Genomic DNA, 25268 nt, shown 5'->3' with positions numbered 1-25268 from the left:
TTCCATAGGGGCGGCTCCATCTAACGGATAGCTCTTTTCTCTCGACTCAAAACAAAGTGTAAAACATTTTCAATTAGGAAGTTTACCTCTCATTGATAGCCCTCTCCTCCTAATGGTGGCCTTTCCATAGGGGCGGCTCCATCTAATGGGGTAATTCTACCTAACCGAAATCACATACTAGGTGCACCTAGGTCGTCGTCATTATAACCATAATTTTCAAAACACCATTCTTAAAACACAATGCTAAAACCATATTTCACAACATAACAAAACTTATTTCAAAATACGTATCATCAAAACTCAATCGAAAATCCACTACTTATAATCATAAGTAAATCCAAATTCAAATCTAAATCCAAATCGCGTACAAATTAATATTGAATCCTTTCAAAGACGCATATTTCAAAACCACGTTTCACAACATATCAAAACTACTATGAAAATACATACAATCAAATTCTCCATTTCAATCCCTCTACTTTATAAATCGCAAGTAAAATCCAAATCCAAATAGAGCGCATATTAATATCGAAAGTTTTCAAAAACATATTTTTCAAACCGTATTTCCCATATCTCCAAAACACATGTCATAATATATGCAACCAAATCTCAATTTCAACCATTGGCCCAACAAATCATAGATAAATTCAAACAAAGACCATAATAATATCGATGACTTTAAACATGAGCATCATTGAGGAGAAAAAGTTCAAAGGGTGTGTTCCCCATTTTTATAAACACTTTAACATATAAAATTATCAAAATATCAATAATATTAATAGGGAAAATATGCGATAATGATCGTTATCAACTCACAGTTATGGCGAATCAACCAAATTTGCTTTGTCAGAACTCCCGAAGCAGCAATGAAAACAACAACTATCAGCTCTAGTGTTTGTTGAGAAATCAAAACAGTTTTGTTGGTTTCTAGAGATGAAGAAACAACACCCATTATGAAGAAAGTACAGCAACACCTCCATTCTCCTAACCTCTTCTAAATGAACGAAATTTTGTCTCTAAACCTCTATTCTAGCTTTGACATTCATGTATTAACCTTTCTCAAGCTTTCTTCAAGTTTACAGCTCCCAAATCAACTTCTATGTGTGATATGCAAGGACTCAATCTAGAACCCATGAACAGAAACAAAAATTGGGGTTGGCTTGAGTATTTACCCAACAAAATCTCAACGAGCAACTCTCAAGAGATGGGTACTCTTCTCCCTTCTCAAAGCACTAACCCTAAATATAGTTTCTGTTCCATTCATTTAGTTGGAACTCGCTCAATATAAGTTATCTATCAATAATTGATTTTTATCTCTTTTTTCGTTTCAAGACTTTTGTCATATGATTAACATTCATAGAGACTTGTAATACAGTTTTTTTTAATATAAACTTTTTGTTGAAACAAGTTCAAAAATTAATATAAATTATAGGTTCGGCACATTAAGGGAAATTTGTCTAAAAAAAGAAAGAAAATTTATTTTAGAAAAAAAAATATTTACGTTCCTTAAAAAAAAAATCATATATACACAAAAAATCATAAGTCTGATTGTTGCCAGGCAGCCAACCCACAGTCACTCAGATATGGCAGCCGAGGAGACAGCGAAAACCCTAACATTACCCTCTTCCAACCCTAACCCTCTCGCCGGATTTTCACTACAACAACCGCCCCTGCCGCCGCTGCTTCCTTTGGATCTCATAACAGAAATTCTATGCAGACTCCCTGTGAAATCCCTCATGAAATTCAAGTGCGTCTGCAAACCCTGGGATTCCCTAATTTCTGCTGATCGCAAGTTTGCCACGTAACATCTTCTCTGCATGTCGTCAACCATGAACCACAATCTCATTCAACAGTCAAAGAACAACCCATTGTACTTCTCTCTTTATCATCTGCGCACAATCTTCAATGGTTGCACCGATGACGACGATGCCACAGAGATAACATTCCCTCTCCACGGTGAAAACTGTTTTACTAATGGTATTCTCATAGTTTCCTCTTATGACGGAATCCTTTGTTTAGCGTGGCCTTATGGTGAAATCGCTGTTTTGTGGAACCCTTCCATTAGAAAATATAACATATTGCCTCCTTTGGAAGAAAATCAACGCTTCAGGAATACATATGTTCACAGGAATACATATGTTCACACCGTGTATGGCTACACCGTATATGGCTTTGGCTATGATAATATAATGGATAATTACAAAGTTGTTGCTGTTACTTTTTATAATTGTAATAGTAGTGGTATTTTCAAAACTCAAACTCCAGTCAAGGTTCATACTTTTGGTACTACTTCTTGGAGATTGATAGATGAGTTTCCTTCTGGAAGTTTCGGTGAATTTTCAGTTCGACCGGGAAAATTTGTAAGTGGCACAATTAATTGGTTGGTATTTAAACATGATTCAACTTTGTGCTCCATTGTTTCTCTTGATTTGGGGAGAGAGTCCTATCAAGAGATTTTGCAGCCTGATTATGGAGAAGAAGGGGTAAAAATGGTTAGAATCTCGAACTTGGCAGTTTTGAGGGATTGCTTGTGCATCCTTCGTGGACGGGATATTTGGCTTATGAAGGAATATGGAAATAGAGACTCTTGGACTAAATTTGCCACTGTTCCTCATTTGGATTCTTATAACTATCTTAATGACTTACTTTATATTTCTGAGGATGGCCAAGTGCTGCTGCAAATAGGGACTCCTGTACTATATTCGAAGTTGATGGTTTACGATTCCATAAATGATACTTTGAAGAGTCTAGATATTAAGATCCATTGGAGGCTGTTGATTTACGTTGAGAGTTTGATATCACCTTGTTCTTAATGTTAGTATGTACTTGTTTTGCTATACCATTTGTGCTTTATATTCAACTGCAACATCATGTCAAACTTCGGTTCATGCTGTGTATATTATGTTTTTCCTGATCAATGGTAACGTAATGGATCATTGTTAATTACTGATTGATGGAATATACAACATGAAAAACTGTTGTGTTTGTTTCATTTATCTGTTTGTTAAAGTCGTTGGTTCCTTTGTTGTGCATTACATTTTATACAGTCCACGACCATGCATTGCGCTAGATGGTTAGTTGTTTGGTTTTCTGAGATTGGAATAAGTATTTTGATGTATGCCTAGTCAATAGTATGTTTTTTAGCATATCTACTAGCTGCACAAATCTTTGTGTTAGATGTAAAAAATTTAACCTTCTCCGTCAATAGTTAGAACTCAGAAGGATAGAGCTGTGAGAACCTCGTATAAGTCCCATTTTGGTCATCATAATATATTTGCGATGGTGATTCTATATTCACTCTATAAAACTGTGTTTGCCAATTTTGTTCACCGTTCGATTTAGATCAATTTGTATATGGTTATTGTAAAGTATCTGTAAACTGAAAAACATGAATTTGATTTTTGACTGATCATTCTTTGTGCAGTTTGGAGGGCTTCTAACAGCTCGGAACTTGCCATTCTTTGGGATGTAAGTTCATTATTCTTCCTTTCATCACTATACAATATCTGTGAACTTCTTCTAGTTTATAAAATTCTTGCTGATGGGGTTAACCTTTTATGACAAGTGAGTGTGATTCTGTCCCTAGAAAATGGATGTCTTAAATAAGTAATACTCTTTCTTGATTATTTTTCTTTTGAGTTCCATTTGAGTTTTTTCTAATTGCAGGTTGTGAAGGAGCCCTTTGATGCAACTTTTGGTAATAGGGAATGCTGTTGTTTTTCCTTTGATGCAACTTTTGTGAAGGAGCCCTTTTAATTTCTGTTATTTATTTTTATTTTGAGTCTTGGAGGCTATAACTTATTTCCTATTTTGCTTTATGTTATGTTGGAATATTCGATATGTTGTTATTTTGAGCCTCGGAGGCTACAACTTATTTGCTACTTGAATTATATTATGTTTAAAGTGTTACTAGCAACGAACTTTGATGATTAGTAATGAATATGTGTTTAATTTTGTGCGTTCTTTGCTACTTTAGATTTCATATCTGTAGTGCTTGTATTGTTTTCCTAGATAATTCGACTTAGTGATCATACCGCTACATGTTATGGCGTTTTGGGGGTCGGACACTATGCTGTCTACTACCGACTTTAATTTTGATGAATATGAGGCTCAAATTTGTCATGTTTGATGATGAATAAGAAACAGAAGTATGCACAACAATGTCGCACTTGGCATAATGTATGAAAAATAAAAAATAAAAAAATACTGAAGCTAACAAATCAAAACTTCAGGTTCATTTTAGTTTTGAACACATCAAAATCCAAACTTAAGGTTTATTTAAGTTTCTGTTGTCCATTCGCTTTTCACTCAACAACAAATCGATACCATAGTCAAGTTCATCGTGAAGGTGAAAAACACAAGAAGGGGGGGTTGAATTGTGTTTTCTTTTTCTCTAAAAAAAATACTTCTTCTGATAAAACTTCAGAAGCAGTTTGATTGCTTCTGATGAAATGATCAGAGTCAGATTGCAGCGGAAAAGAACAGAGCAGAGAAAAGAAAGACAAAGACACAGGCAGTTATCCTGGTTCCTTCCACAACACGGAAGTAGTCCAGTCCCCCTTGCACTTCCAAGGAGATTTCACTATAATCACAAGATTACAACTGCTCAATACTTTCTAAGTATGAGACTTCACAAAACTATGCTCAAGCACACACGCAAGAGTCTTCCAATGCTCAAGCACTAAGCAAGAGACTTCTAATGCTCAAGCACGCAGGCAAGAGACTTCTAATCAAACAAAAATACAGAGAATTGAGTTTGAATTGAACACTTGATATACAATCAGTGGTGTTCACAATACAATACAGAAAAGACTCTAGACTTTGAATTTCTAAGATGTATCAAATCAGTGCAGAAATTCAGTGTGCTTTGTAGAATCAAATTGACAGAGTTTTGGCGCTTTTAAACTTATGTATCTCTATCTTTTATCTTCAAGTCTTCACTCCTTTATATAGAGGCGTGAAAGAGACGTTGAGATAATCAGCACGTCTAAAGAGTCGTTTGAAATCCTTTGATTATCCACCAGTGATCCTTTGCCTGATTTGGGTGTAGTCCTTTGAAGAATAAACTTCAAATTCATTCCCATCTTGAGTGTACAATTCTGCAGGCATGGCTGTTGTTTTGTCTTGTAGCGTAGACAGAAAACAGAGTAGTGGAGGTAGTGGTTGTACACTTGTACTTTGTCAACTCTATTAACGAGAGACAAGAGCTCAGTGCTATCCATATATCCGTTGATACCTCCCTTTCAATTCTTCGTTCTTCTTTGATAAGACTGAATTGAGAATCAGCTACTTTGAATCTTCAGTTTGATTAAAGGATCAAATGTAGCTTCTGGTGAAGATATTGCTTCTGATGAAAACTTTTGCTTCTGATGACTTTCTGCTTCTGATGACGTCATCTCTTCAGGAGCAGTTTAGCTTCAGGAGCAGTTTTCTTCAGATGCTCAGAATTTCTTTTTCTTTCCATTGTTCTTCCAAGACCTATTGAAATAACTTGAGTAGCCTTTGGTCCTGTACACTTGAACAATTATTAGTAATAACCAATTGACAATTTTTAATACCTTGTTATCATCAAAACTTAATAAGGTTCATTGTGAAACACATTTTGTTCCAACAATCTCCCCCTTTTTGATGATGACAAACAATAGTATTTAAAATGTTCAATTGTTGTTGATCTAATTAATAAGTTGACTACTGGGACAGAGGTTTGTAAGCTCCCCCTGAGTCTAATAGATCTTTAAGGTGAGGTTTGTAAGCTCCCCCTAAGTTCTATTTTTATTAATTAAATTTCAATAAAATACTTATAAAATCAAATCAGAAATATTTAAAAGAAATTTAGAAGTGGTTATAGTAGGGCTCAGTGCCTTAAAAAATACTATACATTTACTCCCCCTTTTGTCATCAACAAAAAGAATAGAAACAAAAGAAAGAGTATCAGAGCAAGCAGCATTAAAAACAGTAAATATCATCAGAGTTAAAGCTGTAAAACATATTGAAGGTGAAAAAACACAAGATCCAGAAACAATGATAATATATATAAAGAAAGATTAAGATACAAAGACACAGCTACTAAGAACAAAAGTAAAAAACAAGCTAGAGTTGGGTGTGCAACTAAGGTTGGGCTTGCTTATACAACTGTTCTAAGAGATACTTGATCTGATCATCCTTCTTCTGAAGTAGCTCATCCTTTTCCCTCATTCTTCTTTTATATCCAGCCTGAATTCTAGCAGCCCTAGTGATGTACTCTTCTTCTAGATAGAAAGGAGTGATGTCCAGCAGAGGCACAAAATTCAGCTCTTTCTCCTTAGCTGCTTCATGCATATCATCCAAAAGCTTCTTCAGCATAGCAGAGTGAGATGACACACATTTAGTTCTAAGCTGATCCAGCAGCTCATCAAAGTTCTTCTGTAGATCCATCCACTGATCATAATAGTGAATAGGAGGTACAGGAACTGTTCTGCGAAGAATCAGTGCCTGAATCTCATCACTAAGTCTGATCAGTTGTTCCTCTATATACTCAGACTCCAGGATATGGTCAGGGATGGGTGAAGGTTCAGTTTGAGTTGTATTTGATGTGGAAGGTTGGTCAGAGGTTAAGTCTATTATAGTGGGTGAATCTGGTTGTTGTTGTTGTTCTGTTGTTTGGTCAGAAGGTATATGTTGGTCAGAAGTTGTTTGGTCAGGAGCAACTTGTTCAGAAGCAGTTTGCTCCTGAACAGTTTGCTCAGGGATGGTTTGGGTTTCTGTTTGGGTTTCCAAGACAGTATTTTCAGAAACTGTCTTAGAGGCCTTAGTGGGTGTTGGTTGCATTTCACCACCTAGATGTTTTTCTAAGTTGTGAAGGGTTGAGGATTCTTGGTGTTGGGGGGTTTCTGAAGTAGTTGCATCTGAAGCTACTTCAGAGGCTTTTTGTGGAGATTGGTTATTTGGTGAGTTTGTTTGGGTAGGTTCAGGTTGTTGTATACTAACAGGTTCTGGAGTATCTGGATATAGTGGATGAGTAGTAGGCAAATTGAATTTCTCACAAAGTTTTATCCTATTTTTTGAAAATTCTATTTGAGTACTCTCATAGTCAAGTGTTCCAAATTCTGTTAGTTTGGTAGGTTTGGTTTTTAGAAGCTTGTCTATATGTTGGCTAAGGGGTTGGTCATCTGATTCTGTGGATGATGAAGAGGGTGAAGAGGGTAGAGATAGAGACTGAGTATTAGTTGCAGCTTTAGATGGATTACCTGAGGACTGAGCTTCTGGATGAATTGCTTCTGGAGCTTTTGAAACTGGTTCTGATGAAGTTGCTCCTGAAGCTTGCTTATTCTTCAAGGCTTGAGAAAGCAGAGTTGCTCCATACTGAACTGTTTCTTGCTCTAACTCAGAAGCTAAAGCAGCAATGACAGGAGTAGGCACATACCCTGCAGCCTTGAGACGCTCATCCCTTTCTTTTTCATACAAAATCTTCATCCTTTTCTTTTCTGCTATCTTGGATGCAGAAACCTCCCTAGCATACTGCCTCATTTCTTCAGTCATTTCGAAACTGGGCATGACTATGGGCTCAGAAGTTGCAGTCCTTTTTGCCTTCTTGGGGCTTGAGTCTTCATCCCAGTTCTCTTCCAGTTCTTTCAACATTTCTTCCCTTCTTCCTTCAGTTGTCTTCAGATTTCTTGTTAAATTAGACCTCTTCCTTTTGATGGTCTGAAGAGCAGCTTCTCTTTTATTTTTGGGACTTGAAGGCTTTTCAGAAGCAGCTTGATCAGAAGCAGCTTGTTCAGAAGCAGGCTGTTCTGCTGTTTCTTGAGTACTCCTTGTCCTTTTACTGATAAGAGGGACATCATCCAAATCCTCCACTTCCTCAAGAATGGTGGACATAGCAGATTTTTCCTTCTTGGCTTTCTTATGCTTCTGAGCACCCACCTCAGTAGCATTTTCTGCAAGGTATTCTTCCTTGGTGATCTGCTTCTTTTTAGATTTTCTGCCTTTGGCCACAGGCAGATCACCACCATACATTTCTTCTGGGATATCTTTCAGGCTGATTTTCTTGTTGTAGCTCTTGTAGTAGTCCAAGATGTAGCCCCTCTGCACATCCAGGGGATCTTTCTTGCAGATGGAGATGTGATGAGTGACTAGATCAGATATGACATCAGATTCATGCATATCTGTATCTAGTTTCCTGCATGTTGAAATCAGCCTCATCTTGACTAGAGTTGCCCCATTGATTATTTTTCCTGTGACTGCTCCCAGCTTCTGATTATCATAAATGCTCACGTCTTTCAGGGCACTTAGGAGTCCTCCTTCTTGAAAGATTATGGAGAGCAGCCTTCCATAGGGAACAAACTTCCTGTTCTCCATCTGGCTCTTCTTGAGTTCCTTGATCATGTATTTAAACATATACTTGGGAACGTTCATTGTTGTTTCCTGAGAGATGGTGTGATGCAGAAAGACTTTGTGACCAAGTGAAGGTTGATCATTTCCTCCACCTTTGGGAAAGATGTTCTCATTTTGGATCTTCAGCAGCATTTTCTTTTCCATGCTTAAGGTGCTGTAAGATTTAGCATCCTTTGATCCGTAAATAGTGTTGTTTACAATTTCCTTCCAAGGACTTGTTCTGGGGTTAGGAATTTCTTCTCCATCGTATGTCCCAGAAGCATCTCTCCTCATAGCTTGAGCAATCACTTGCTCATTGATTGTTACAGGAATCCCCATGACGTTTGATCTAATCTCAGTCCCAGTGAAGGCGAGTAGACCCATTTCTTCTCTGGTTTTTCCCTCCAAAGTAGGATCAACCAGAATCATCTGAGCTTCTTCCTGTTTAGCAGCAACTTTGTCAAACACTGAAGCTCTTACCCAGAATTGTCTGACAAGCACTTCATAAGTAGGACCGTTGAGAAGACTGAAGTAACTCATTAGCTTCTGCTTCTTGTAGAATCTTACCAAGTCGCACCCATGGTGAGTTAGAGAAGTGAAATCCACAGGATTTTCCGCTTGAATGATTAGCTCCCATTCCTCAATAGACATAGTTCTTCCTTTGATTTCATAAGCAGGAGTATCTATATCCATATTCGATGAAGAACCACCGGCAGAACTTGAAGATGCCATTGATTTGAAGTAGAATTAGGGTTCTAAGGTGTTTTGAGAGGTTGAGAGAATGCGCTTACTTACACAGAGGGTTGAGAAGAAATTAGAAAGTGTTTGTTGTGAAGTGAGAAGTGTGTGAAATGACTTAGTGTTTTTATTAAAACGTTTGTAATTCAGAAGGGACAAACAAACACAGCATTAATGACAAATTGGGGGCGCGTGAAAGTATGTTAAAAAGCGAATAAAAACATCATTGCCCTTTTTGTTATACTCCAATACAAATAGACCACGTCAGAGACTCTTCAGAAAACTACTTTTTGGGTAATGGGACAGCTGTTACATAAAGTAACTACCAACGTTCCCACTAACCAAGCTATTCAGAAGCAAAGAATAACTCTTCTGAAGTTTTAGTGCTGACGTCATCTTCAGAAGCACATTTTCCTCAGAACCTCAGTTAAGAGCTTCTGATGAACCAAAATGCTCCTGAATAAACTTCAGAACCAAACTTCTTATTCAGAGGCAAGCAATTTTTCAATCAGACACAAAATGCATGTTCAAATTTTTCTTAATAAAATCAAATCTTTCAACAGACAAAGGTTTTGTAAATATATCAGCCCATTGATGTTCAGTATCAATGAATTGTATATCTAAAATTCCTTTTTGAACATAGTCTCTGATAAAATGGTGTTTGATTTCAATATGCTTGGCTCTTGAATGTAGAATTGGATTCTTTGACAAACAAATAGCAGCAGTATTATCACAATAAATGGGAATACTGTTAGCATTGATCTGATAGTCTTCCAACTGATGTTTCATCCAAAGTAGTTGTGTGCAACAACTTGCAGCTGAAATGTACTCTGCTTCTGCTGTAGACATAGCAATAGTTGCTTGTCTTTTGCTTGCCCAGGATATCAGATTCTCTCCCAGGAATTGACAATTTCCACTGGTTGATTTTCTTTCAATCCTATCACCAGCATAATCAGCATCACAGAATCCAATCAACTTATAATCTAGGGATTTCCTATACAGGAGTCCAAGATTAGTTGTTCCTTTCAGATACCTGAAGATTCTCTTAACTGCAGTTAAATGAGATTCTCTAGGATCTGATTGAAATCTTGCACACAAGCATACACTGAATAAAATATCAGGTCTAGATGCAGTGAGGTATAACAGAGAACCAATCATACCTCTGTATAGCTTCTGGTCTACTACTGTTCCAGTATCTTCTTTGCTTAAGGTGCAGGTTGGATGCATTGGAGTGTTCATCACTTTACACTCTTCTAGCTTGAACTTCTTCAGAAGCTCCTTTGTATATTTTGTTTGATGAACATATACTCCTTCTTTACTTTAGTTGATTTGAATTCCCAGAAAGAATTTCAATTCTCCCATCATACTCATTTCAAATTCATCCTGCATTAACTTAGAAAATTCTTTGCAAAGAGATGCATTAGTAGAACCAAATATTATATCATCAACATATATTTGCACAATCAAAATATCTTTCTTAAGAGTCCTTCTGAAGAGTGTTGTGTCAACTTGTCCTCTTTCAAAATCATTTTTAATTAAGAAATTACTTAGTCTATCATACCAAGCTCTGGGAGCTTGTTTCAAGCCATATAGTGATTTCTTAAGTTTATAAACATGGTCAGGATGCTTAAGATCCTCAAACCCAGGAGGTTGTTTAACATACACTTCTTCTTCAATGACACCATTAAGAAAGGCACTTTTGACATCCATTTGATATAATATTATGCCATGATTAATTGCGTAGGATAGAAGTAACCTGATTGCTTCCAATCTTGCAACTGGAGCAAATGTTTCAGTGTAATCAATGCCTTCTTGTTGACTGTAGCCTTGAGCAACAAGTCTGGCTTTGTTTCTGGTTACTTCTCCTTGTTCATTCAGCTTGTTTCTGAATACCCATTTTGTTCCAATAATGTTCTTCTGAAAAGGTTTGGGTATCAGATCCCACACATCATTCCTTTGGAATTGATTTAGCTCTTCTTGCATAGCTAATATCCATCCATCATCTGTGAGAGCTTCTTCAACAGTTTTAGGCTCAATTACTGAAAGCAGTCCTATTAATGACTCTTCTTGTCTAAAATGTGATCTTGTTCTTATAGGACTATCTTTGCTTCCAATGATTAGTTCCTCAGGATGTGAAGATTTGTGCTTGAATTTAGGTTGAATAACCTGCTGAGTGTTATCTTGAAAGTCCTCAGAAGCAATTTCATTCTGTACTTTTGAGCTAGGTTCTGCTTCTGAATTAGACTCAGCTTCTAGAGTGATTTCAGTTTCTGGACTAGATTCAACTTCTGTATACTTTTCAGAATCAGAAGGTTGATCAGATTCTGATGCATCTTCAGAATCAGTTGTACCTGCATTACTTTCACTTTGCTCTGAAGTTTTACTTCCAGGCTCTCTATCATCAAATTTTACATGCATAGATTCTTCAACACATTGTGTTTCTGAATTATACACTCTGTATGCCTTTGACCTTTCAGAGTAACCTAAAAAGATTCCTCTTTGAGCCTTGGCATCAAATTTCTTCAGATAGTCTTTAGTGTTTAAGATGTAACAAGTACATCCAAACTGATGAAAGTAAGAGATATTGGGTCTTCTTCCTTTAAAGAGTTCATATGCTGTTTTCTCCAACATAGATCTGATATAGATCCTATTTTGAATATAACATGAAGTATTGACTGCTTCTGCCCAAAAATGTTTAGCTAAGTTGTTTTCATGGATCATGGTTCTGGCCATTTCTTGTAAGGTTCTGTTCTTTCTTTCTACAACCCCATTTTGTTGTGGAGTTCTAGGAGAAGAAAACTCATGGAGAATCCCATGTTTTTCACAAAAAAGTTCAAATGGCTCATTTTCAAATTCTCCACCATGATCACTTCTGACTTTCAAAATTTTCAATTCTTTTTCAGATTGTATTTGAGTGCAGAAGCTGCTAAACACTTCACATGCATAGTCTTTACTTTTAATGAATTTTACCCAAGTCCATCTGCTGTAATCATCAACAATGACTAATCCATATTTACTTCCATATAAGGATGCAGTGTTAACTGGACCAAAAAGATCAATATGGAGTAATTCTAAGGGTCTGGAGGTTGATACAATGTCTTTAGATTTGAAAGAACTTTTCACAATTTTCCCTTTCTGACATGCACCACAAAGTGCATCTGAATGATAATCAATGTTAGGCAATCCTTTGACCAGTTGTAACTTGCTAATTTTAGAAATTAATCTCCAATTAGCATGTCCCAACCTTTTATGCCATACCCATTTTTTATCATTCATTGACAGAAGGCAAACTACCTTCTGATCAGCCAGATCAGAGAAATTTATTTTATAGACATTCTCAACTCTCTTTCCCTTGAATGTAATGGATTTGTCATCCTTGTTGACTAATGTGCAGTTGGTCTTACTGAACGTTACATCATACCCATTGTCACAAAATTGACTAATCCTCAATAGGTTATGCTTCAGACCATCTACTAGCCACACATTATTAATTGAGATGGAGGAATTACCAATAGTACCTGTACCAATGATCTTTCCAGTTTGGTTGCCACCAAACTTCACTTCTCCTCCATCTTTCATTGTAAGAGTAAGGAACAAAGCTTTCTCTCCAGTCATGTGCCTTGAACATCCGCTGTCTAGGTACCATGACCTTTGTTTCTCTCTTGCCCTTAAGCACACCTGCATTTTTGGCCAATTCAGATTTAGGTACCCATATCTTCATGGGTCCTTTTGGGTTAGTTTTGGAGGTTTTACTTTTCCTCCCTTGTACCTTAGGGTAAATGTTGAGTGGCTTCTGATCATTCAATACTTTAGGTTTGACACCTTTTGGTATTGTTTTCTTAGAAGCAGTAACTGCTTTGTTCTTCTGATCCTTTTGTTTTGGGATTTTAGATTCTGATTTAATCAGATTCTGATAAACAGGTTCTGATCTTTTCAGAATTTTAATCTTTTGACTCTTAGGATCAGATTTTGTCATTACCTTGATCTTAAGGTTTTCTGGCTTTGATGTAATCTTAGCCTGTGAACCAGAAGCTTCAGGTTTTGACTGAACAACAGTTTTAGCATTTGTACCTTCAGGCACAAAGGTGGATTTCAATCCATCCTTGATACAATCACAGTAGCTCTTGAGACTGTATTCTTTGGATTTCTCCTCAGAATATCCAATCCCTTTGCCTTTGTTCTTGTATGTGCTGTAGATCATAGAAGCAACTTTGCTTCTGTCTATTCCAGCCATAATAAAATCATCCAAGGCAATCTCATGTTTATTGCCTGAACCTTTATCACATTTTTCTTGTAGCTTCTGACAAAGACTCTTGAGTCTATCTTCATATATTGTTGATATGAGGTTAAACCCTTTGAGTTCTTCTTCAGAAGCTTTTAGTTCCAATAGAGTTGACTTTTGTTGTTTCATCAAATCAACATATTTTTCTTTTAAATCTGTCAACTCATTGGTTCTGTGTTCAAACAGTGATAAAAGTTCTTTTAGAGAATCAACAAGTTCTTGTCTAGGGATTTTGGAATATACCTCATTTTCATCTTCTGAATCTGATTCAGCTTCTGATACTGCTTCTGATGATACTGTTGCCACTAACCCAACGGCTGCCTTAGCATCATCATCAGCTTCTTCTTTATCAGAACCAGATTCACTATCCAAATCTTCCCAGGTCGCCATCAAGCTCTTTTTGATTTGCTTTCTGAATTTACTGGAGTTGAAGCTTGATTTCTTGGATTTGCCTTTAAACTTCTCCTTCTGAAGATCAGGGCAATCAGCAATGAAATGACCAGGCTTCTTACAATTGAAGCATCCCTTCTGATCTTCTTTCTTGAAGTTATTGTAGCTACCTCTCTTGCTCAAAAATTTCTTCTGCTTCCTTGCCAGATACTCAAGCTTGTTGGACAGCATAGCCATCTTTACAGATTGATCTTCATCAGAATCTCCATCAGGTGATTCTTCTTCAGATTCACTGGCTTTGTAGGCTTTGGAAGACTTTGAGGTCTTTCCTTTAGATGGTAAAGCAACGGATTTACTCTTCTTAGAGGTTTCATGCTCATTTAGACTCATTTCATGCACTTTGAGTGAGCTAACAAGATCTTCAACACTTAGAGTATTTAGATCCTTAGCTTCCTCAATAGCAGTTACTTTGGGTCTCCATCTTGAAGGTAAGCTTCTCAAAATCTTACTAACATGATCAGAAGAAACATAGCTTTTCTTCAGTATTTGCAATCCAGAAACTAAAGTTTGAAATCTTGAGTACATTTCTTCTATACTCTCATCATCCTTCATTCTGAAAAGTTCATACTGATGAACTAGCATCAAAGCTTTAGCCTCTTTTACTTTCTTGCTGCCTTCAAAGTTTGCACAAAGAGAAGCAAACATAGCTTTCGCAGTAGATTTGTCACTCATTTTCATGTATTCGGTGCGAGGTATAGAAGCCACAATGATTCCTCTTATCTTGTGGTGTTTCTTATAAAGCTTCTTCTGAGCAGGAGTATGTATTCTTCTGTCTATAGCAGCTCCTTCTTCATCCAAATCTAGATCATCAACTCCATCTTCCAGTATATCTCATAGCTCTTCATCCAATCCCATAATAAAGCTGTACATATTAGTTTTCCACCATGAAAACTCTTCTGGATCTCCATTAAACTTTGGAGCTTTTCCAGAGTCTGTTTTCTTGTCAGCAGTATCATAGTCATGCTTGACACTTGTGTATTTTGTAGTAACTGATTCCTCATCTCCAGACATGTTTTTCTAATAGATCTTGAACTGTAACACGGTTAAGTGCTGTGATAACAGAGCAAGCTCTGATACCAATTGAAGGTGAAAAACACAAGAAGGGGGGGTTGAATTGTGTTTTCTTTTTCTCTAAAAAAAATACTTCTTCTGATAAAACTTCAGAAGCAGTTTGATTGCTTCTGATGAAATGATCAGAGTCAGATTGCAGCGGAAAAGAACAGAGCAGAGAAAAGAAAGACAAAGACACAGGCAGTTATCCTGGTTCCTTCCACAACACGGAAGTAGTCCAGTCCCCCTTGCACTTCCAAGGAGATTTCACTATAATCACAAGATTACAACTGCTCAATACTTTCTAAGTATGAGACTTCACAAAACTATGCTCAAGCACACACGCAAGAGTCTTCCAATGCTCAAGCACTAAGCAAGAGACTTCTAATGCTCAAGCACGCAGGCTAGAGACTTCTAATCAAACAAAAATACAGAGAATTGAGTTTGAATTGAACACTTGATATACAATCAGTGGTGTTCACAATACAATACAGAAAAGACTCTAGACTTTGAATTTCTAAGATGTATCAAATCAGTGCAGAAATTCAGTGTGCTTTGTAGAATCAAATTGACAGAGTTTTGGCGCTTTTAAACTTATGTATCTCTATCTTTTATCTTCAAGTCTTCACTCCTTTATATAGAGGCGTGAAAGAGACGTTGAGATAATCAGCACGTCTAAAGAGTCGTTTGAAATCCTTTGATTATCCACCAGTGATCCTTTGCCTGATTTGGGTGTAGTCCTTTGAAGAATAAACTTCAAATTCATTCCCATCTTGAGTGTACAATTCTGCAGGCATGGCTGTTGTTTTGTCTTGTAGCGTAGACAGAAAACAGAGTAGTGGAGGTAGTGGTTGTACACTTGTACTTTGTCAACTCTATTAACGAGAGACAAGAGCTCAGTGCTATCCATATATCCGTTGATACCTCCCTTTCAATTCTTCGTTCTTCTTTGATAAGACTGAATTGAGAATCAGCTACTTTGAATCTTCAGTTTGATTAAAGGATCAAATGTAGCTTCTGGTGAAGATATTGCTTCTGATGAAAACTTTTGCTTCTGATGACTTTCTGCTTCTGATGACGTCATCTCTTCAGGAGCAGTTTAGCTTCAGGAGCAGTTTTCTTCAGATGCTCAGAATTTCTTTTTCTTTCCATTGTTCTTCCAAGACCTATTGAAATAACTTGAGTAGCCTTTGGTCCTGTACACTTGAACAATTATTAGTAATAACCAATTGACAATTTTTAATACCTTGTTATCATCAAAACTTAATAAGGTTCATTGTGAAACACATTTTGTTCCAACACATCGCAGCGATTCAGCTCGATGGACCAGCACTCCTAACTCTCATTATGCGGGATTTATCAGAAAACACTCCTTTGTCTCTGATCGATCTCTACAGAGCAAATATCTTTCCCAGTCCCATTGTACTATACCCCATCTCCAATACTGTTTTAAGTGTTCATGGTTGGATGAGCTTTCACTTTTCAAAGAAAAATATGGATCTGTTACCAGCATACTTCGCGTCGCAGAGCTCAAGCATGACATAAGCAATTTGGAGCTGATAATCAAACATCCTCGAGAAGGCCTGGAAATTTTGAATGAGGAAATCGAAAAAACACTTGCGGAGCTCAAAGAAATTAAGAAACCCACCAAAAGAGATTAATTAATTTCTATGTTTGTTTGATTTATGATAACTTTACTTTCAAATTTCAATAATTGCATAGTAGCTCCTTGCAAGGTTTTATATAATTGTCGAGGTCGTGATCGCGTTAAGGATTTCGCATTTTCAGCTGTTAAGGATGTTGCCTTATGGATTGTGGTCGTCGCGTTGTGAATTAATCACAACATTGCACAAATGTTATTAAAATTAATGTATCGCATTTTGCCACAGTCGTAACGGACATTTCACTATGATTTTTCTTCTCACCGTGAAAAAATGTCAAAAAGGTAACAATGGCTGCCTATACCTTCATTTCGCGGTAATGGATCCGTCTTTAAAACCTTTTATGAAGTCATTTTGACTTAATTTGCTAGAGATATGTAATGTGCTTGATCCAGGTACATCTTTCTGACCTATTGTATATTTGTGTTTTTGTTACTTGGATTGCGAGCAGACACGGAGAGGCCTTACTTGAGAGTGGACACACTAAGTAGAAGATTGGTGCTACTGCTTAGTGTGGAATTGACCTTCCATAGAGATGATGTTAATAGCATGAGAAGAGATGGAGAATCTCAGCATTACATGCTAACACACCTGTTTGATTCAAATTACCATATGACTCCATTAATTCAAACTATTCCCATAGGTTTGGTAAATAAATATGTTTGCAAAGATGTTTTCTTCTTAAACTTGGAAATATCTGTAATTACAAAGAGTTTGGTAAAGATGTTTTGGTGTAATCTAGCTTCAGTTTTCCTTTGCTTGACTTAATCCCTAAAAAAAATGATATATATCAATCTTTTCGATTTTTTATGACCAAATAAGTCCGCATGTTTCTTTCTCGACATTTGAGGTGCGGCAAGGCGAGTGCAGGGAGTGGTCACTCGCCCTACATATCAGAATGTCTCTCATCCCATTTATAATCCCCACCGCGAGGAAATTTTCTCCCGTCTCATTCCCGAGGATTTCCAGGGGTCTTTTGCAGAACTCCATCAACATATAGAAGGTTGTAAATTTTATAGGAAAGTTCCAAAGTAATGTGATATTGTTATTTTGTTTGAAATTATAATGGTATTTTTTATTAAAAAGTTCCAAAGTGCACTAATATTAATTAATTGAACCTTTAAGTGCACCCAAAGAAGAAGTGCAGAACAACAATACTTACTATATACATCAGCAATAAGAGAGTAGTTAGGAATTATAACCCTTCTCTTAACCCAAATTACTATATAACAGAATTATAACAAAAATCAACTGATTAAACTATAAAAAAACAATATTTAAATCACGTCCCTTAACCTTTCCTCTTAATGAAAAATCACTTTATCATTTAAATAAATTTTAACAATTAGAAGAGAGAATATACAATTAGAATATTTTTTAAGCTGTCTAATGAAAGACAGACAAAGGGAAAAAGTTTATTTCAAGATGTGTAATAAACTAATAATGGTCGAATTGTCGGGAGTGCAAAAGAATACGATGGTGGAAAAACATTGGTAGGATGGTGTACATGTAAGCACTCCGACACTCAAATCAACATTTGTTTGAGTTGAGTAAGAGATCATAAGAAATGATTTGTTAACATGAGGGAGTGGTTCTCTTTTATAGGCAAAGTGATGAAGTCGGTAGGTTGTGGCTCATGTTGGCGCTTGAAACATAACACGAGGGATGCCCTGCACAAGGTGAATTATCGTTGGAATGATTTTGTGGTAGCGTGAGCAGCTCGTGGATCACTCTAGGGTCGATTGGACTTCCGTAGAGGTCCGATTTGGATTCGCCCTGGCCATGTACGGAACAATATTGCACAAATAAATTAACTATAAATTTTTGGGTTGTAATTCTATCTTTTGTATCAAGTTCTTTTCAAAAAAAAATATTTTGTATCAAGTTATATTAACTTGGCCTATTCTTGGTTTACACTAATGCAAGTGTCTGATGCTTAAGCCAATTCTTGTGTGTACTAATCAAATTGAATGCCACATATCCACAAAGCTTCAAAAGAGTAACAACAATAATTATAAGCATTACAAATACCATTCTTCACATTATTCAAATCTACAATTCCATTAACAGATTATCAAAATTACAACCAAATTTCAAAATAAAACCATCTCAATTTTTTCTTCTCATTCAAATATTCCAAATCACACTTGCAACTCCAATGTTTTGAATTTTCATATAACTTCAAGCACAACTGAATTTATCAGCAATTATCTATAAGACCAAAGATCACGACATATTCGTAATCGTGACTGCAATTTAAAACCCTCCAGCTAACTCTATTTTTAGAGTATAGCCAAAGACATCAGACAACCACATAAATCGTATTTATCTGCAATTCTCTGTAATACCAAAGATCACGACATAATCTTAATCGCGATTGTAACAGCAATTTAAACCCTCCAACTAACTCGATTGCTAAAGAACAGCCAAAGGCATTGAATGATCGAAACTACCTCTTAGCGCACGAGTTCTACTACTCATCTTCTTCTTCATCGTCATCACACTTCCGCTTTCAACTTTTCTCCCAAAAGGAATCTTAGAAGGTGCAGATGGTGGTTTTTCACCCAAACCTTCCCTACTGGCACCACCATTAACAAGTATCCTTGTAATCCCAACATAGTTCAATGACTCAACAATTTGCAAAGCACTAACACCTTTATTAGTCCTTGCTTCAACATCAGCACCTTTCTTAACCAAAAACTCAGTCACATCAGCATGTCCTGATTCAGCAGCACAATGCAAAGCTGTATAACCATCTTCATCTTTTGCATCCAAATCAATACCTTTCTCCACAAGAAACCTAACAGCATCCATTCTTCCTTTGAATGCAGCCCTATGAAGTGATGTCCAACCATTTTGATCCCTTCCATTGATCACCCCACCACTTTCCAAAACCTTTTGGATTGTCCTCACCTCCCCTTTCCGCGCAGCCGCACATAAATTGTCCCCTAAACGAAGCGCATCAAACAGACGTGAATGTCCATTTTCAGCCGCCACATCGAACGCTGTTTTCCCTAGTTTGTTTCTCACATATTTTGTAGCTCCTTTATGCAATAAAAGCTTCACCATGTTCTCATCTCCATTGGCTGCTGCTATGTGTAAAGGTGTATCACCTTCTCTCATGTTTCGAACATCGGTTCTCGCCCCGTTCGCTAACAAAAGCCTAGCACAATCTCTTCTTTTTTCTTCAACAGCTAAATGCAAAGAAGTGTTACCATCTTTTGTCAATGAGTCAACTCTTGCACCTTTGAGTAAGAGAAGCCTTAGAATCTCCATGTGTCCTTCTCTCGAAGCATGATGAATAGGTCGGAAAACCGAAGATTCTGATCCTTCTGTATTAGCCTTATGAGCTAAAAGAAGCTCAACAATTAACGATTCGCCGGAGGAAGATGCAGCCTCAAGAGGGGTTGACCCAACACTATTTATAGCTTCAATATCAGGCTTGAATTCAAGGATCAATTGAACAAGATCAGGTCTTGTTTTCGAAATAGCCAAATGAAGCAAAGTTTGACCTTGTGAGTCTTTTGAGTTAACTGATTCCCATAAAGGATCACTTTTTTCAAGCACTTCTCTTATGTCATCCATTGAGTTACCATCTTCAACAAGTTGAGTCAAAATTTGTGAACCAACAAACATGACTTTGATTGCACTATCAATGAAAACTTGTTTCTTCTTGGTAGTGAACCAATCACTTGGAACAGAATCAAACATGGATGAAGGTTCTTTGATAGCTGCACCTGGAGCAAGAACACTATGGAGAAGAAATGAATCATCTGAAAATGGAAAAGAGTGAGGGAGATTATTTGAACCTTGTTGTTGTGGAGGATGATATGTTATCTCTATAACTAGTGATGCTAATGGTGAAATGATTCCTGATTGAGGTTTAATTGTGTATCTTGTTTTGATAAGTGGTTGAATCCTAAATGCAACTGGCATAGTGTACATGACATTGTTTAAGGTTATTTTTCCAAGACATTTTTGTCCTTCTTCAACTCTTATTAGTACTATGTTTGATGGATCTAACTTTATGAGTCTATCCATGTTTTTGGTTTAGGGTTTGTATTGAAAAAAAATTATGTTTAGTAACACTTTTGGTTTTGTTGCTATTGATGTTTCACAACACTTTTGGTTTATGATGGTTTATGGTTTAAGGAAGATTTTTGTTGCTGGAAAAGAAATGAAGAAGAAGAGAAAATTAATGAAAGGAATTGGTGAAGGGGTTTGGTGAAGATTTGATTTGATTTTAAGGTATAGTGTGAATGAAAAGGTAGATACTATAGAGGCCGGCTATAACTAGAATGTGCCAAGTGGTGATGAAAATATCAATGCTGACTTGTTCTATTCGGCTTATGAATTTTATGTATAAGTTAAACAACTTAGTAGTTTAAGTTTTCTAGGAAAAGGACTTATTTGTATAAGTTAAAAGGGAGATAAATTAATCTCTTTGTTGCTTGTGCTACTCAAAGCTTTCATTGCTTTTATTTTATTATATTTTGCATTGAAAAGGCCAATTTTGTTGTTAAATAATCATATTCCTATGTTTGTTTGTTTGGTGAGAATATTATATTGACATATGGGATTTTAGAATATTATATAGAGGCATATGAGGCCATAACAAAATATTAAATTGGCTTAAATATGTATAATAATAACCCCTTGAAAATGGTAATTTTGTTTTTTGTCAAGTGAAAATTTTTTGTCGCATTTGGATTCATCATTTATGTTAATGTTTCAACTTTGGTTTTGTACCTTATTAACTTTACCAAAAGCCTACGTAAAAGATACTGATTTTTGTGCCAGAAATCCTTGCTTGAAAACTATCTTATGATCAAAAGTGAAATGGTAACAAAACACTTTCTAATACATTTTTCTCAAATGCACGCACTATATTCTATTGATTGAAATTCATATCGATCACATTTAAAGTTCAATGAATAAAGAATCGCAATGATGTGTGTTAGAAAACCTGTTACAAATGTTTTCTAAAATTCGATAGTCAAGATTTGTAGTTTTTACATATATGAGTTCCTTGGTTGAAGAGCTTAGATACAAGGACAAAAATTGACAAATTTTAGTAAAACCATGGGCAAAAATGATATAAACAAATTTTGGAAATTAAAAATGAAAATTGCCATAGTTTTATACAAACGATAAGTTTAGCAAAACTACAATGTATTGCCGTGATTTTGAAAAAAAGATACTCTCTAGAGCTTCAACAAAACTACACTATCATTGTGATTTTGTTGAATCCACTTCCAATATATTGTAATATTCTTAAATGTGGAAAGTTGCTTGCTCTTTCTTTATCTGTTTCTTAAGTATTATCGGATTTCTAATATGAAAATAATAGCATCCATGACTTAGTTTGAATAAGTACAAAGATAGTATAATAATTTTGGTTTTGGCAATTTGGGAAAACATTCGCTTGTGACCAACAAGAAACAAAGCATATTTTATGTGATTCTGAGTATATGCAAGGGACATTGGTTTACTAAGCCAACTATAGTGAGGTCACAAACTATATTAAATAAGATTCTAGTGTTGCTTTGTGCTTTGTTTGCATAAGTTATTTTCTTGTCCTCTTATGGGCCTTAATGAAACAATATTACGAAATATTAATGTTGCAAACCTGAGACTTCGACAAAGAATACACTTTAAAATTTTAAGTTAACACCACTAAACCAACTCGAGTGGAATAATATGCACTAAAAAATAAATAATGCAGTTACAAGGTCTCATGCAAATATTATTTTGAAAGCATATACGACAATCCATCGTAATCGATCTTTTATGTAACCCTTACCGAAAAAAATTATTCCTCCAGTCTTAAATATATGAATAAAATTGGATCAACAAATATTTCAATCAAAATAAGATTATATTATTTTTCCTTCCAACAAAATTTTTTTTTAAGGAAAATATTCCTACAAATTGATTAGTTGTAACGCTTATGTGTCCTCGTGAGCTTGATTCAGTTGATAGGGACAACGCAGTATATGCAAGGTCCAGAGTTTGAACCTCGGACACAACCAAAAAAGTTGTAACGCTAATGTTTGTTGTTAATGTATACTTGACAAATTGAGCAATTCTGCTACATCTAGTGACATGCATGGAGTAAGAATGACAATCATATGTTTCTCTAGAATGAAATGTAAACAAAATTGCATATTAAAAAAGTTGTTGATCAAGTTTCATTTATCAAAGTAGTGACAATACTAGGTTGATGTTCTTGACATATAATGAGCAACAAAATTTTGAGTGATTGGAAAGAAGCATTTTGCAATCATACAAAATGTAGCAAAATTCGGTTTGGTTAATAGAACGATCAACTAAGTCATCAACAATTAGTTTATTGGTTCAAATTGACACGTTCAACACTCCCATTTCTCCAAACAAAATATGAGAGAAATAATTGATACTTACTTTATATTTCATTCTAAAAAGTATAAGTTAATTTTAATTATAATTTATTGTAATTAGATTTCTTTGTAACATTTATATAGCTATCAACATATTATATTTATATTAACCTACAAAATGTTGAAATCCATTTATGTACTTGAAGAGGCATAGATCCTAAAATTGAAAACCTTTCCACTATTCAGTAAGGTAAATTCCTTTAGAAAAAATTATGCATTAGTGTGCATCGATGAAGTCGAATGGCAAATTATAATATTATTTAATCCATAAATAGAAGTTTTGTCTTGAAAATTTACTGGTTTTAGTCGCTTAATCAATGTCTCTGGAGCATTCTCCTAATATTAATTGTATTTAACATTGGTATTTTTTATGTTGAAACATCATTTCTCTTATAACATAATCTCTATCAGTAGTTGTAGACACACAACTATATTTTCTCATGATATATTGAATGGAAAATTAGCAGTATAAATGACAATTGGGAATGTCAAGGACGAGAATTGAAAGAGATATTTGAATGAGAATTTGCATACACAATATGGACTGCAAAAAAACTGAAGTAACTAAAAAAAATCATATAATTAGCCCCACGAAAGATATAGATTTGTTTAAAAAATGAGTTATTTTATATTTAACTTAATTTGGTTGCAAAAAAAAAAGGGAATGCAGGCTGTGGGGTTCGAACCCACGCGCACTCAGTGCAGTAGGTCTTAAGTCTACCCCCTTAGACCACTCGGGCAAGCCTGCTTGATGTTCTTTGTACACAAAACAAAATTATTTAACTTCATTGCATTGATACGAGGGTGGCCTTCATAAATGTTTTTGGTTTGATCAACGTTTTGAAATATTTTCATGTATATATTTCTTTCTACTCGTGTTGGCGTTGAAACAAAAAAATATTCAGAGAAATTCTGTTTTCCAACAGAAGTGCTTTAGTTCTGTAAATGATAAAATGAATTCTTACTTCTCAAGAGGTAACTCTAATCTATTTTATAGAGCTCTAATCTTTAATGAATATATTTCAAGTTAATTATAATTTTGTATGATAAACTAGAAGAGAGATCATCGTGAACAGTAAAGTGCACATTTATGATGTACATACTCAGACATGAATATCGAACATGACACAGACATATCGACAGCAATAATAATTTCATGAATTCCACCTTATCAAAACTGCACTTGATTTTTCCTTCAAACTAAAATAACTATATATTCATTCGTTAGAGTTAAGTGAATTTTTTGCATTATTTGTAAGCTAGTCAATGTAATTTATGAAGAAGAAAGAAACAGGTTATTAAGATACAATTTTCGTTAATGAACACTTATAAATTAACATAAAAGCTTATTTATTTGCATAAATTATTTTTCATAAGTTCAAAAATAAGTCAATGCAAACACGGCGTAAGTGCATCATTATTCGTTTTGATTTCATTTGTTTAAATATTAAAAGTCTTATAAGCACTTTTTGCCAAAGCATACGCATTCTTTTGCCTCCTTGAGGTACCATCAAACCAAACAATACATTATGCTGCAGCAAAACGATTACCGAGCAAACATAATTTGAGGATGCTAACTCATCTTCTAACTCTGCAACTTCTCTTGCTGTTTTATTTACATTTCTTAATGTTCGTTTGCGGTTATCAACCAATTAATTGTTCCACAAAACAGCAATGTTTTTCGTGTCGGGAGGGCAATTATCTTGGTTTAAACAAAGATGAGATTAGGGTTCATGGTTGACATGCGAAAGTACTTCATGAGGAACACGAACATGAACATCCCCTTCAGCAGACATATTTCCTATAACTTGACAATAATTGGAGGTGAGTGCAAAGGAAATCAAATAAATTATCTCCAAGGTATCTAACATGAAATCTTACTCAAAATCTACCAATTTTTCCCTATTTGTTTTACAACAGTGAGAAAGTTCACATTACTAATCAAGAAAACTATAGCTATGATTCATGTTTTCATACCAAAAATTAAAACTTGATAACAAATTACATAATAGTTATAACGCATGTTTGAATTGGCTTATTTAAGTTTATCTTCTTGTGAAAACAGCTTATGACACTTTTGATAAGCTTTTTTCAACTTAATTTCATAAGTTCTACAATATAGCTTATGAAAACAACTTTTTTATTTGGTCAAGTAGCATAGTGGCTAGAGAAATTCACCTTAAAGTGAATAAGTGGGGTTTTCGGGGTTGGAACCCCGGCCCATGCATATAATATGCATTGTCCCTTAGCATATACAAAAACATTTTATCTTTTGTTATAAAAATATCTTATGTAAACTTATACATAAGTGTTTAC

At 35.4% G+C, this 25268-nt stretch overlaps 1 protein-coding gene and 1 non-coding gene across 2 annotated transcripts; both read right to left on the bottom strand.

Annotated features, from left to right (window-relative positions):
* Positions 1-18534: 18534 nt before the first annotated feature.
* LOC25495843 (protein VAPYRIN-like) lies at positions 18535-20771 on the bottom strand. Its single transcript, NM_001425055.1, has one exon. It carries the CDS (start codon positions 20572-20574, stop codon positions 18949-18951), a length of 1626 nt encoding a protein of 541 aa, NP_001411984.1. The 5' UTR covers positions 20575-20771; the 3' UTR covers positions 18535-18948.
* A 2846-nt stretch (positions 20772-23617) lies between these two features.
* On the bottom strand, positions 23618-23700 carry TRNAL-UAA (transfer RNA leucine (anticodon UAA)). The gene has a single exon. It is a non-coding gene; the product is annotated as a tRNA-Leu (tRNA).
* Between the last annotated feature and the right edge of the window lie 1568 nt (positions 23701-25268).

Source organism: Medicago truncatula, chromosome 6, assembly GCF_003473485.1.
Source record: "Medicago truncatula cultivar Jemalong A17 chromosome 6, MtrunA17r5.0-ANR, whole genome shotgun sequence".
Taxonomy (NCBI): Eukaryota; Viridiplantae; Streptophyta; class Magnoliopsida; order Fabales; family Fabaceae; genus Medicago; species Medicago truncatula.
Note: the sequence above shows the minus strand (reverse complement) of the source record. Positions and strands in the feature narration are given on the sequence as shown.